The following is a 15,838-nucleotide window of genomic DNA, read 5'->3' as shown; positions in this document are numbered from 1 at the left end:
TTGTAACACTTAACACATCTGACAGGAGAGCTGGAGTGGTGCAAGCTGGGAACAAGTTAGAAGAAGAAGACAACAGTGAAACATCTTCTGTTTGAATGTCAGGTCTAAAATAAAATTGTAACCCATAATGCAAACTGTCACTGTTTTGATGGTATGTGTGGCTGCCACACGGGCATAGCCACACTTGTTTTCAACACTCACCCTTTATACTGGTGTGATAGTGATGAATAAAGTATTTTTCTATTCTATTCTAGTTCTCAATTAAGAATAACTAACTAAGGTAGGACATCAGAACATCCTGGGCTGTTTTTGTTTCATCAAGTATCCCCGATTCTGTGTTAAGTCTATTTATTCTTGTCGTATTTTGCTATTTCACATAAGCAGACCACAAATGGAACATGTCATCCACAACAATTCGGTGTGAAACTGCACTGAATCCCATCTTCTCTGGCTGAATAAAAATTACTTTTGGTAAGAAAAAAAAACAGCTCAGTGACTACGTCAGACCAAAAGAGAGCAGCTCCTACCTTAATTTTATATTAGTATACCTATAAATATATCTGTGAAAATCTGGTCTCTTGCCTGCATTGGTTTCTCGGACAGTATTGGATATATTTTGTGTTGCCTTCCATCATTCAGATGAATGAAATGGATTACAAAAGCTTGTAACGCGCCTCGTTAACAGCAGCAAACATGTCACAAAAGATGACACATGGATTGTATGATGAAATAAAGGCAAATATGTGACTGCTTGAATAAGCTGTGACAGCAACCCCTACAAAAGTTATAATTATCAACAGAGTCCATGATTTAGTCATGGATATTATTTTAGCCTAGGACCCCAGACGCAGGGCTCTTTTCACAGAAAAATGATGCCAAAGTTTATCCAAAGTTCAGCTGAAGCTTCTTTGTGAGGCTTTAGTTGTTTGCCAAACCATTTTGCCAGGTTACTGTTTTCGTTTACTTCCTGGTATGAATATTTCTGGGCTTTGACAGAAAGAGAGTAAAACAAAGAGGGACTGATCATTGTGTTCATAACCTTCAACAAATACATCCTACAAATTCTGGGGATCCCTTGTCTTCATGTCAAATTGACATTAAGGGATGAGTTAAACTGTGTAAGTTTACAATTGGCTCGTTTGAAATGGTAAACGAAAGCCAAGCAGATTAGATTAACTGAGGCAAATTCACGTGGAACTAAAAAACTAGGAGGTGATGTTGATGTTGGCTACTTTGAATTCATGAAAGAAAGAGAAATCAAAAACCTGAGGTGTTCATGAGCTGTTTACTCTCTGGATGCTCAAGATTATGGAAAACACTTTGCTGGCTTTTCATCATAGTAAACATTTAAACTAGAAAAGAAAAAGAAAGTGGATCGACTTTACAGCCCAGAGACAGCTGGCAGCTAGCTGTGCTTCTTGAAGTGGAATTTTTCTCCTGCATCTTACTTGATGCATGACTTGACGTTTGAATCTGTCCTTATGCTTGAAAGGTGACTGACTTGATTTCCTAGAGCTTAAAAATATACATGAAATTGATCCAGATCACGCAGAGTACTGCTAATATAATTTATGTTTTTACTCAGTAGCCAAAGAATCCATTAATTCTGTCCAGTGTTTGTGTTAAGCAGCAGAGAGAAAAAAAAGCTTGTTATCCAAGTAAATGCTGAAGATTAGAAGTTACAGCTTACTGAAAGTGCTGTAAACTGCTAATACATTATGCATGTTGTTTTCTATTTTATTTTACATTAATATGATGGTGTCCAGTCTTCTACGTTCAGAGAAAGCTCTTTAGAAGTTCATGCAATCTCATAATTACTTTCCTGCAAGCTCAGTTCCATTTCAGTTCAGTCACTTTTGCTAAATACTGAAGTGGAAAACGTATTGCTTGTCATTGCTTGATCTTAATAACACACAGTGGGGCTTGTTACATACACGTGTTGTATGAGATGTATGACTAAAGTTGTCGGCTCTTAGCTGGATCAGACTACATGCTGATACCTTAACAAGTTCCGGTCCAGATTTGATAACAGTAGCACAAAAAAAAAAAAAAAATGGAACGTTTTACAGCTTTTTTCTAAAGACACGGTCAGGCAAAAAGCAGTCGAGTCCACAAAGACATTGCTCTCTTGTCTTCAGTATGTCTCAGAACGTCTAAGTTCTTCTGCATGAGCACACGTGAGTCTTTGCAAAGAAGACTCACTGTGGCCAATTTGGCTTTACGCAGGGCTTTCACCATTGGGCAAATACATTTCTGCCAAAAACAAAGATGAGTTGCTTTCAGTGTTGTTATTTTTGTTTTGATGGTTGTTAGGGTTGATTTTTGTTTGTCACAGTATCACGAAATGACATGGGAAAAAAAGCGCGTTTCAATCTTTTAAAAAGCTTTGCTTCTCAATAATCTTAGCTTTCCCGTGGTATGTCGACAGGAAACCACTTACGGGCAGCTTTTTTATACACTGTCCAGCTGTTGGAATTTTAAGGGGCTAAAAACCACAAAATATTGAACCCCTGATCTATTTGAAAAATTAGAATCTACGCACTGTTGTAGCTTACTGGCCAGACCCGTCACTTAGTTTTATTGAAAGGTCCTGTGTCACACATGAAATGTATCGGTCACCGTGCTGTAAAATAATACAACACTCCTCTGTGAGATTACAAACTGTTGTCAAGGAAGAGTTTTAGTGCCTCATTGATCAAATAAGGAAAACAGGCCTGTGTCACATTTTAACACTTCTTCTCTCTGATCCCTAAACCCAGAAATTCTCTTGGATTACTTTAAGCCTCTCAGTACATTCAGACATACAGAGACCATTAGAAGGAGGTGATCATTGGGGATGAGGTAATCTTATATGAATATATGAATATCTCCTTATGAGTGCAGCCTGACGGCAATTAGAGCTGCAGCATCCTCCCCCCTGTGGGAAGGGATCAGCCCAGCCGTGTGCTTTTTGATTGTGAGGCTTTGATGAACAAAATCCACTGCACACTGCACGTGCCCCCCCCCTTAGTCTCATCAGAGAAAGGCAGGGGTTGGGGCTCTTTTATTTTTTCCCTCTGCTGCCTGCAGTATCACGACGGCAAGGTGTTTGCTGTGGCGATCAAAGCCACTATCCTTTTCTGCAGACTCACTCTCAAAACATTTTCATTTGTAACTGGATTACTGATAGTGTGATATCCTTGGGCTTTCCCAAGGCTTATTGGCCCGTTAAAAAGGGGTTTTCTTGCCTTTCACTGCTTGAGGGAGGAGTTGTGCAACAATTGATTTCCACGTGGAGTCCAGAGATCATCACGCGGACTAGAGGAGGAAAGCCCATTGTAACTCTGTAATGTCCCCCCTCCACAGTAGCTACCGTAGTTATGTAATGGCGGCCGTGGTCTGTTTTATGAGAGTCAGTGGGCTGCTGACGGATTGCTAGTAAAGGGACTGAAAGCCTCATTCCCTCGGTCTGTCCCCGTATTGTTTTCTGACATAAAAAGCTTTTCTTTTTTCTTTTCAGCACTGGGAAAATCCAAACCTTTGTAATTTATCAGAGCACTTGCCTCAGCCCCACAGACGTGTGTATGAAAAGCCTTATCGGCAGTGAAAGTCCAATCCCTCTTCAATGAGAGCATTTAGAGATGTGCCTCTTGACATTTTCATCAGCATTAGAAAAAAGGTCTCAGGCTACTTTCCTTTTATGGGCTGAATGGTTGTTACTTGTAATTTCAGAATTTTTACCATCATTACCAAATGTTCCGTTTGCTCAAAATGCTTTTAAATGCAAATACAGGTCATTACAGTGACCACATTTGCATAAGAAGTTAACTTCAACAAAAGCTGGAAAAGTTGAACTTATTGGATGCGTTGGTCGCTGAGGGGTTTAAGGACTCACATGGCTCAAGTCAGCTCTCAGGTCTTGCTATTCTCCATCTCTCACTCGCCCTCATTTTCTTTACTTGAGATTACTGTAAGTAAAGGATCTATGCGGTGTCAGTCCAGTCCTCATATGAACATGTGTGTGCATGTGTGAGCTTAGCAGAGAGCTAAGATATACATCCCTCTTAGTATTTAGAACATGTTCATTTATCTCCTCAAAAGAAAACAACAAAGAAGTAGGTGGCATTAGTTCTAAAAGCATTCTAAAATTACAGTGTTGTTTTATATTCTTGCAGTATGAATTATTGTTATAGACGAACTAGAAACGGGATAAAAGTGTGTTGACAAACTTTTGAAAAGTGGAAGTGTAGAAGAGAGGAGGGGTTGAAATCTTGGGATCTTGTTTTTGTAGCTTGCCACGACTTAGCTGATGATGTCACATGCAGAGACAGCTGGTATCACAGGTGAAATCTCTCAGTAGACAATAAGGACTGAAACTCACAGACAAACGTTTAAAATTGGGGGTGCAGAGATGTTCATTCTCAGTGCCTCAAACAACCACTGCGGTCCATCCTTCTTCACTGTTACCTTGGTGTCTGTAGCCTTTGTCTGCTGTATAGCCTGGAAACCGGTGGAGAGGTGTTCCTGCAGCCACTTTTTAGTGAAACAGATAATATTGCCCTTTTGCTATTCCCACAATGTTCTCATCTGTGCTCCAAGCTCGTCCATTTTCAGTGTTCCCACATTTCCCATGAAAATCAGAGGAAGAAATGATTTAAACTTCCTTCTCCTTTCTCTCGGTTTAGTTCCTGCTCTGTATCTTAGACATCTTTTCGATAACTAATCTGGATTTGGGGTCTTATTCCAGGCAGTACTTGGGTTTTGAAAAGTTCAGCCAGCTACTCCCACGTGCAAATAACCTTCCCAGTGACCTGTATGTATCATAACAGAGGGAAACGTGTGCCAGAATTACTAACAGAAATCATTGCAGCACCACAGCATCCAAACTAGCATTGGGAAATGTTTAAAACATGCAGTGGTTTCACGGAAAAATGCTGTTTAGATACAAAAAAAAGAAACAATCTGTCTAGAGCTACTGCAGCAGGCTGCCACTATTGCAGAACATTTCTAGAACTAAAACAAGCAACGTTTTATGATGTTTCCATTTATAATAAACAACTTTCACCTGTTGGCTCTCCGGAAGTCTAGATTGATGGCTAAATTAATTAGCTGTTGTCATTTTTCTAATGAACATCTCTTTCTTTGCCCTCAGATGCTGATGACTCAGGCTGTGTGTTACTGAACACCTCAAGAAGGGTAAGCACCATTATTCATGTACTAGAAAGAAATGAAATATCAGTAATGAAATCCTACATGCAGACTTGAAGTAAAAACAAAAAGTTTTGGTTATCCTGGGTTCGTATGTGTTTGTCTATAAATAAGCACCCCATGCTGAATCCATAATGAATTCATGCAGTGTGGTGACAAGTTTTTATCCCAGAAAAACTAAATAGCAGTTGATTTCTTTGATCGTTACATGTTCAGTCACAGAAGAAAGACCCCTGAAAACCAAATCAGTTTTCTTTTCATCCCATCTGTGCCAAACAAAAGAAAATGGAGATACATAGCAACTGCCTGAAGGATTTTAAAATGACTTATGGAGGACTTAAACACTAATTTGAGAGAGTGTCTTACTTTCATCATCTGCACCAATTCCTATCTCATGCCTAAGTTAAGCAGCAGCAGGTTTTGTGAAGTGTATTTAATGTGAATTATACAGGGAGGATAACAGGAACTGTTTTTTATGTGCTCAGTTTAGTGTAAAAATCCCACAATCCAGGAGTAGGTTTTCCATATTTGATTGGAAGGGGGCAAAGCAACACAATTTATTTATTTTACCATCTGCCTCTTTTTTCACTATTATGGATCATATCAGAGATATCTTGGCATGTAACGTTTCAATTATTTCCTTTGCTTGCACTGGATAAATCAGAACGTCATAGATCAAGATGTTTAAAGCAAATCTGCAGGGAATGAGCTTAATCTGGTAAACAAGGCTGTCAAGACTCTTCCCTAGTACGAGCCTGTCAGTGATTTCAGTTCCTGCCAAAAGCTTGCCTGGTTCCTCTCTCTAATCTCCCCGTTCTGTACCACACTTCTGTTTGTTTGCACTGTCCTTCTGTTTTTTGTAGTTTTTTTTCTTGAATGATACATTCACATGGTCACATCCATAGTGACCCTTGAGAGCTGTGCAGCGCATCTGCTTATTTATTGTGGTCCATATGTATAAATGAAGTATATATTTATTGATATAGATCAAATTTGCTACAATGCTTAACTGCTTTGTACAAAACAAGACGGAGATTAGAAATGTATTTTAAATTACAAAAGGCATTTGGCGAGAGCAGCTCCTCATCAAAGCACATGTCTCGTCTCTCAATTTTAAAGGAAGCGATCTAGATTCCCACCAACTTCTAAGTGGATCCTCACTTGCCCACGGCCGCTTGCTTATTCTTAACGATCAATAGACATCCAAAAAAAAAAAGAAACAAACGTGACTAAAAATATAAGCTATGTCACATGAGTTAATATTACTCTTAACCTTTTATTCACTTGACATGAGGTGCACACGACACCCAGACCCAATTCCTTATACGTTTATACATTTAAACAACATCAAATTTCAGCCATTTGCTGAAATAACCCAAAGCCTTCAGACAAGGACTCTCTTCTTGGTGCTTATTGGATTTCAAAAAGAACAGCAGGAAATCCACTCATCTTCAGAATTTCTGTCAGTCACAAAATCAATGAAATCGAGGACTGGTGAGTGTGTGGGCTCTTAATCGAGCTGTTTCCATCCTTCTGTTTAAAGGGGACTCTCAGACACCACTGAGATTGGGATAAACTTTTGAAAAAAGGGAATTACGTTATCAGTGTTGTATGATTTCAAAAATTATATTGTTAAAGGAGAATTCCGGCTATTTTACAAACATATCCCATCTGTTGGAGACCCAGGAAAGTTGGGAAAAACGCGAGACATTTTCATGCCCGCTGCGCAAAGTTGTCCAATTGCGCTGATTTCCATGAAAGCGGGCTCTATCGGGCAAGCTTTTAACCTTTCCTGAGGCTCTTAACGTGTATCAAAATACTTTTTACCGAATTGGCCGTGGTGTCAGTAGCAATACAATTCAACCCAGGGGCTAACGATACCGTTAGCTAGCACAGACATTATACATTTTGAGATTTCAAAAACAGCGCACCTACCTCTCTCAGCTTCCGTGTTCCACAGGATTCCTTGTTGAAGAAATAAATAATTACAATAAAAACAAGATATTATACTCACTCATTAGACAGCTGACCATTAGGTCCATTCGGTCTAGGATGTTTTTTCCAATTGATTCTTGGTACATAAAAGAAGGCTTCGAGACGTCCCGGTACAGCATGTGGGGGAACCTCTCTGTCTGGGTGAAACACTCGCTGCTATGTGACCCATCTGGATCGCGCTGTAAGAGATCCCAATCCATGCAGCACATACTGTCTTCCTCTGTGGTCAGTGCAATACAATGTCCACATCTGCACCACCATGTCTCCCCAATGCGTGACCTAGCAGCAGCTCCCGTTTCTGGATCATCGTTTTGAGCCATCCTCGCTGCATCTTGTGGCAACAACTCTTCATCAGTGTATTCTGGTTCAAAAAGATAACCCCGACCATCAAACTCGTCAAACTCTTTCATTCCAACATCAGAATCTGACGAACTATCCATCTCTAAATTGCTAACAATAAAATCCTGAGGGTTCTTAACTCCCGCAGCTGAATAATGGGCGAAGGTGCGCTCCTTCCAGCAGTCATGTGACACGTCATGACATCACGGCGAAAATGGGTGTTGAAACGAGTCAGCTGTTCGATAGGAAACAATAAATTAATAAATAAATTTCTCACGTTTTTCCCTTTGGCCAACTTTCCTGGGTCTCCAACAGATGGGATATGTTTGTAAAATAGCCGGAATTCTCCTTTAAGTTCAGAAGTGGTGGTGTGGAAGATATGGTAACCTCAAACCTTTAGGGTGTTTTTACACGTTGACCTATTAAAACTGCAGCTATAGTCACAGCTCAGCTTTGCCATGGAAGCTCTCAGTTCTGTAGGATTTTAACATGTTTATATGCATTCTAGAAGTCAGACAAAGACAATTATTTGCTTTTTCTTGTGTCATATTACCCTGCTTATTGAGAATTGCGATCACACACGGGGTTTAATTTCAGTTGAATTGACTTAAAATGAGCTTTGATTAGTCCAGCAGGCAGATTTATAGTAGTGTCTTCTTCCTAAATATGATAGAATTTATATTACAGCAATGTAAACCCATCAGGGCATTTTTTGAAACAAAGACACTACTGAGACACTAAAATCCTTAATAGATCAAACCATGGCACAGATCCAACCAGCAAAGTGTATTTTTCCTTTGGTTCTCTTCCAAACTGGAGTAGATGGATTTTACCAGTGTGGGCTTTTGTACTGATTGGCATGATCAGCATAGAAATCTTATTAAAAATCTACTAGCATTTATTAGACCACAAAAACCCATCTCTGCTCATCAAAATTCCATATGTAGTTTTTTTTCCATGCTTCCGTACCTTAGCATAGCTCAGTTTTCTCTGCACAGTTTCCTTATGTTGCATGCTCAAGTCTACTAATATTCAAATTCTGGGTGACTTTACCCATACGCTGTCAGAGAAATCGATGCTACGCAATGGCAAGTTGTTAATTTTGTAGTAATATAGGTTGTGTTCACATTTGTAGTCCGGTTCCCTGGTTCGGACAAAAGCAGACATTAGTCCTGGTCTTAGTCTTTGCTGTTCACACTGGCTTTTCCTCTCATCAGGCCACACCCTAAATGGATGCTTCGTCTCATACATTTTAAGACTTCCAACGGTACTGTGTGTTGGGATAAATGCACTCCTTGGCTTCAAAAAGATTGTATACAGTGATATTTTAACTAGCAAAGAAGTCACAAAGCATTCTTGAGTAATATAAATTGAAGATGGGCCTAGAGGATCTGGCACCTGTGCCAAACTGTAATAGGCAACTCAGTTCCTCTGATTAGACAAGTGAGGTAAGCTTGAGCTGAAGAACAAAGTGCTGTATCTTTGTTGGTGCTCACCAGGGTTCACATGACAGTTTTCACAAACAGAGAAATCGTGTCAGGGTTTGTTTTATTCAAACTAAAGTTCTCAAGTGTTGGCACATCCTTATTCTCAGCCTACAGGTTTGAACAGACTAAAATATCATTATTACAGGATCAGTCACAATGCCTCTTCGCAATGTAAGAAATGCTTTTGGCTTGATAACATTGTCAAACATTGATACAATAGATGTAAATGTAAATGTATTTTATTTCTACAGCCCTTTACAGACAATCCTTACGATGTACCTAACTGCTTTACAGCAGGTAATAAATAAAGAGAAGGATAAGTAAAAACAAATAAAAACAATAAAAGAACAGTGAAAGCAATAAAATACAACAAAATCAAATAAGATAAAAGTGTCATCATACTACTGGGTATTAAAAGCAATCCTAAATAAGTAGGTTTTTAGCCTAGATTTGAAGAGGCCCAGGCCAGAAATAAGGCGCAGCTTATTCCAGAGATGATGAAGATGATTTCTATCCAGATGGTAGAAATCTTGTTTCCTATTGCAAGCAATGAAAAATTCCCACTCTGGGGATAAAGGCATTGGTTCCTTAGGTTTGTTACATATGTAACTGTCAGTTTCAGCCAAGAAGACGATCGAACTTGACTATCTAGAGGTAGTAAAAGTCACGACAAGGTTTCCATAGATGAACCTGCGGAAGGATCCTTAACGGAATTTGCAATTCTGTGTTTTTAAAAGTCCTCTAACTTGCTGTTAACTGATCCTCAATGAGTTTAAAAAAAAAAAAAACTAAAAAAACAATTTCAAATGTCTGAGACAGTCCAATCTTTTCAACAGTATGTGAAGCTGATGAACTTTGAAGAGGAGGTCCGGGCACACCGGGACCTGGATGGCTTCCTAGCGAGAGCCAGCATTCTGTTGGATGAGACCGCAGCCTCACTGGACGATGTTCTCAAGAGAATGTTGCACCACGTGGGCCAGGACAGCCATGCATCTGAGCCCAGCTGCAACTTTGAAGAGGTGATGAGCATGCTTTTCACAGATGCAGGAGCTCAGGAGGTCAATGGTAAGCAAGAACTGCGTTTACATGCATTTAAAGTATGTGGAAAGTACATATAGTTGTACAGTCAATGGCACACAAGATGTTATCAGATGGAGAGCTTGAACTAACTGTCTTCCAACAATCAGATCGTGGGCAATATTTAACTTGTTTCAAACCATCTGATGTCAGTACTAGTCAACATTACCTAAAATAATGCCTCACCTTAGGCTGAGGAGAAGAATTATCAGATAAACTGAGCGGCCTAGAGGGCTTTTGATACCCAAAATGAAAATTGTACACATTTGAATTTGGGGCTCCCAATTTTTTTTTCTCTGCTCTTTTAACTCTTTCGGTGCCATTGACGTCTATAGACGTCAATTTAAAAAATAAAAACGTTCAGTGCCAAAGACGTCTATAGACGTCAATTGCGTTTTTAACGGAGCGGGCTGGGGGACAATCTAGCGGAGTTCGTCACTAAATCTTAGGCTTGTAAACACTAAACAGAGAATATACTGGCAAAATTACCCGCTAGGTGGCAGCAGTGCCACTATGCACAAAAAAAAAGAGCTCGTTTTCTCAATTTTTTGGGTCAAACAGCTGTTTTTGGTGAAACCAACCTATGTTCTACTGTCTATTACTAAAAGACTGAAAATGGTAGAAACAATCTTTTTTTTCCTGATCAAAGAAGAGAGTCTACTCTTTCTTTTGGGAATTTCGGTGTGTACATAGTCATAAGACACACTTTTCTGTGGGTCTTGGAAAATCAGTCAAAATACTGAAAAACACTTGGCAGTATGGGTGGCTCTGAACTGAAAATGGCTGGCAGCCATTGAGTTAATCAGACATGACTAGATGTCACTGGGCTGGGTGTCGGATGTCATACACATTAATGCTCAGCCATATGTAATTTTTGTATGTATGCCTTTTCCATTCATTGATGGGAGTATTTTTCAGATGATTGTAAATGTTGTTGAGTGCCATTTACAGCAGGCTGCTACTTCTCTTGAATAGAAAAATACATGTCAGTTAAAGAAGAATTAACTGAGTTTGCCAAAAGCAAAAGTAATGTATCCCTAAAGTTTTAAATACTCTTTGTGTTTTACTTTTGCATATTCATTTGTAAAATATGATACAGTTTATCCAAGTTTGGTGCCTCCTTGGCTTCTTGCTCCCTGTCACATTAGTTCAGTCCCCTCAGCACACGTCCTTCAGGCTGAGTAGTGAAGTCAAGGCTAAGGTGAATCTCCTCAGTCCTCAGAGCAGGAGAAATCCATCCTCTTACATAACAGCCCGGAGCCATTGTTGATGCCTTGCTTTCTGCCACAACTGTGCACTGAGTAAATGTGGCAAATGATTTCATGCTTTCCTTCTCCTTAATGTCACATAGAATTGAGGAAAGCTTTAACCTTTTATTACAGTAAGGTTACCTACCTTTAATTATTTGCTCAACATGTACAGCAGTGTAGATACAGAAAAAAAAACCCACATAGTTAGCGTGATGTTTGTTAACACTTTAAGAGCATGTGAAGATAATGGCAGTGTAAGAGCTATCTGTAATGTACTTTGTGTCCTGTGTTATCCTGTCTGGCTGGGCTGGTGCCCACAGTTGTTTATGGTTAGTCCGAGGTGGCTGGTGTGTGAAGCTCACCCTGCACAGTCGCCCCCTGACAGATCCGCAAGGTGATAATTGACTTCTGTCATCGATCACTCACATCGTTTTCAAATGGCTCTCTGAGACTCTCAAGCTGTGTTGGCAGCTGCCGCTTGACTATTCTCTCCCAGAATAGCCCACAAGGAGGCAAAGGAATGGGCTTTTTGTGTATTTTGTGTGTGTTTTTGTGGATACCGTCCACACAAAAAAAGAGACAGGTATGGGCTCCATGTCTAAAAACTGAACCTGAAAGAAGCTCCATTCGTTTTTTTTAAATTCCGTAAATAAATTAGTTTTGTTTTTAATTCTGAAAAATGATCTAAAACCTTAAAAGCGACACCAAAGTAGCCTTTTCATTTTCCATGAAAACGTCTTTCAAAAAGAACCACAAAATATTGCGCTTTGAATATTACCTCACATAGAAGACATAAGATGGCCGGTAAAGTGTATTTACAGAGGTGTTTACAGTATGTGCAGAAAAAATAATGAAGAAATTTGCCCAAACTCTCAAATCAGCATCACAACATCTGTTTTCCAAGTCGTCAGAGGATTTCAGTGCTATTTAATTTAATTTGGTCTGAGAAATTATTTAATAAGGAAGCCGTTCTCATTTTGAAATCCTGCTCTTTGGTATCCTGTTTTCCAGTCTATTCCCCTCAGTCACTCTCAGAATTTGCATATTGCTGGTGAGGTCCCCAGATTCAAACGTGAAACACTCGTGTCAATGCTGAGGGGGAAAAAATATCTCTGGGGAAGGAACAAAGACTGTTCTTGGGGGAATACATATTACACTCAAGTACGTTATCAACGTGACTTATCTCTTCAGGTATTAATTTCTGCCATATCTACATTCACTCTACCACAGCGGAGTATTACAGCTGGTGAACGGACCAGCTCATTTGGAGTGTAATACTGTACAGCTGAGAGATAAAGAGAACAGGCAGAGATTAAAACAGGCACTGAGAGAGGAGAGAAATTCCAGAAATGAAAAAGATGAAAGCCTACAGAGATAATTAGTCCTGCTCCAACTTGTACAGAAGAGTCGGTTTTTAGAGGCCAATGTGCTGTTTTTTTGCTTCACTTTTGTCCTGGGATTCAGCATTGGAGATTAGTCCACGCATTGTGCAGAGAAATAACAACCAGGGCTGCTGGTGATGATGCAACTCATGCATAATAATTTTACTTCCCCTTCTATAATATAAACTACTGTCAAAGAGAAAATACCATCACCCTTTAACATACAGCATCAATAAATGATTTGGATGCTGAATATGACAGGCCATGCAGTAGTACTTAAGTCACTGAATGACTTATTGTCGATTTGAAGCACTATTGTCTTGTTAAATATTATTATCCTCTCTTCCTCTATGATGCTTTTAGCTAAATCTCCCTGCACTATGTGCGCTGATGATTGTGAGCCCTATTTGTGATGACTGTACTATAATTTCTGGCCTTTATTGCCGTCACCTTTGATCAGTCTTGCACAGTTTCAATTTTAATTTGGTTTGCGTTATCCTTCTGCGTTCTTAGTTTGTTTTGCCTTCTCAAATAAACTGAGAAACCGTTGTGTGTTTATAAATCTGAATATGAAATGAAAGGGTTTGGCTATTTTTCTCAAAGTTTGGGATAATGTATTGTTTAGTAATCTGTTGCCAGTCAGCCGAGTTATTCGCAGCATGTTGCTCCACTTGTTTCCTTTTATTACCACTTTCTTTTCCAGCCTTTTGTTGCCCCTGTCCGAACCTTTGTGAGATGTGTTGTTGCCATTTAAATGTTTTTCATAAGATAGTAAAATGTTTCACTTTCATTTTGCACAGTGTCCCAACCTTTTTGGAATTGTTACTGTATGTTTATAGGTTAGTAACTCTGAACAGAAATATTTGAGTCTGCAGTTGTGCAAATTAGTGCTTTCAGATTCAGGCTCACAAGCTGTCTGCCAAAAACATTTACATGCATGCATGTCAGATCACTGACATTTGAAGGTTATTTTGTACTTAGTATCTTGGTTAAACAGACTGGCTGTGAAAGAAAGAGGGAAGGAGTTCTATTGTTTCTGACAAGTCTTTTGACTGAACAGACTTACGGTTTTATGAATATTGCACACACATTAAGAAGGTTTGTGTCTCCATGTCACTGCAGCTTCACCCCTGCCACATTGATAAACCGCTGATCCCATCCATTCTGAGAATGCATCTGCAGTGCAAAATAGAAAAGAGTTTAGTTCAATCGAGTTCCTTGATCGAATTTTAGAAAATGCAATGGAAAAAACGCTATAAGAGGAGCTCATGGCTGCTGATTGTTGTGACAAGATTTGAAAACGGAGCATTTGCAGAACTCATATTAGTAAATATAAAAATCATGGATGACTAGTTGCGACTATCTTTTCCGCAGCAGAGCAAAGCAAAAGGATCAACAACAGCATCGACACAACCAAGAGCACTCGAAACCTCAGATGTTTCTGAGACTGCCCCCAAGTGCCGGCATAAGGTTCTAAGATATAACTGGACCATTACATGTTGCCAAATAACAAAAATAAGAGCAACCTCTTGGACTAACCTGATGACAACTATCAATTTGAAAAAATGAAGACGTGTCATTACAAACCTGCTGGTGTGTCCGGTGTCCTTGCGATTTGTTAATGTTATATCCCTCTGCACTCAACAACAGATGTTATGGTCTGTCCATTAACATGAAAAAAAAACTTTGATAACGTGAAGAACAAAACACAAGCTGCAGAAGGTTTTGGGACAGCGGTTTGTTGCGTGGCTTCTTCTAGTTAAGAGATATCGGGTAGTTTTATATTTTTTTCTGTTAATGAAGAAAGGCATGGCTTGGCATTTGTTCTCAAAATGTTGTGGTCTTGTATTCCAAATAAATGCACAAATGTACTAATGTAATGTAGATTACGGGGTTGTCACCTTTCAGGTACTGAATGACCACTGGGCTTACATAGCATATGGATACCCAAGCTTTTGTATGCTCCTTCTTTTCTTATTTGATTCCAAAATTGTACAAAACAGAAATATTAAACCGATTTTACTTAAACTGGTGAAGGGAATAATCATCTAAGTGTACACCTGATTGGAATCAGGTAATCTTCTACCAATTAACATCACAGTAATAGAAATGTGTGACACACGCAGTTTTTGAATCAGCCAGCCATGACTCCTTATTTACATTTATCACATTTATCCTAACTGTAAGGTTTGTGAGTTTTCTCTGCAGATTTCAATGCTAAATTAAATTAAATCTAGATCTGCATCACATGAAAAATGTTTTTCTCATCTTGATACCTTTACTGACATCTTTAGGTTCCTTTGGACCAGCTGCATGCATAACTTCTAACAGTGATAAAATCCCATTTTTGGTAATAGCCTGTAGACAGTAATCAAGATAATATCTCTGTGCCCAACAAAGACAAGACATTGAGGGATTTTCTCTGGAAAATTATATTTAATATACATGAGGTAAAGGAGGGCAGGAAATGAAGCTTCTGTTCAGCAGAGATATGTATGTGCATGCCTGTTAACCAGAAAGTGTGTGCATTGGCACAGTTTGTATTTTAATGTCATTTTCTTGAGTGTTTGTTAAAAGAAATCTAAGAAACTGCTTGCCTGTTGATCAGAGAAGGTAACTGAACTGATTCTCTTGTCTCTCCTCTTGGTTTTCTTCCTCCCTCTCCACATGCAGACAAGTCACAAAGTTTCGTTTTCTTTGATGACGGTAAGATGTGCTAATTTGGACGAAAATGTCAGCATCAGCTCCAGTGAGGCTGCAATCAGTGGTTCGCTTCTGTACCAATCACCATCAGTATGCCGATTGTGTTCCTCTCTACGCTCAGGACTGGGTCGATTCATTGAGTCATCAAATGATTACAGACACTAGCTAACGTCCCAGTGTCACAGATATCAGTGCCTCTTCATCTCCCCCTCAAATCAACGACCTGTCCAGTCATTGTCCAATGATGTCATCAGATTTTTTATTTTATTTTTTATTTTTTTGTAAAGCACTGGTTCTGATTGAGGGTTTGAGTGCAAAAATGTAATCAATCTATTTGATTGAGAGTAAAGGCACACAATTCCAATCATAAAGATTTTTTTTCTTTTATTTGACCCATTGATCGGGCTGGGCGATATGA

The 15,838-nt window shown here is 39.2% G+C and overlaps 1 protein-coding gene across 3 annotated transcripts in view; it reads left to right on the top strand.

Moving 5' to 3' along the window:
* slc4a11 (solute carrier family 4 member 11) overlaps positions 1-15,838 on the top strand; it is a 90,990-nt gene that overhangs the window by 38,491 nt on the left and 36,661 nt on the right. For 2 of the 3 annotated variants that reach the window (XM_075447505.1, XM_075447502.1), the window contains exons 4-6: positions 5,132-5,175; positions 9,845-10,073; positions 15,391-15,423. In XM_075447505.1, coding sequence (XP_075303620.1) covers positions 5,132-5,175; positions 9,845-10,073; positions 15,391-15,423 — 306 coding nt within the window. The remainder of the gene's footprint in view (positions 1-5,131; positions 5,176-9,844; positions 10,074-15,390; positions 15,424-15,838) is intronic. The other variant, XM_075447504.1, reaches the window with a different exon arrangement.

The sequence above is a fragment of the Odontesthes bonariensis genome, chromosome 17, assembly GCF_027942865.1.
Source record: "Odontesthes bonariensis isolate fOdoBon6 chromosome 17, fOdoBon6.hap1, whole genome shotgun sequence".
NCBI classification, from domain to species: domain Eukaryota; kingdom Metazoa; phylum Chordata; class Actinopteri; order Atheriniformes; family Atherinopsidae; genus Odontesthes; species Odontesthes bonariensis.
This window is presented reverse-complemented; position numbering and strand designations above follow the sequence as displayed.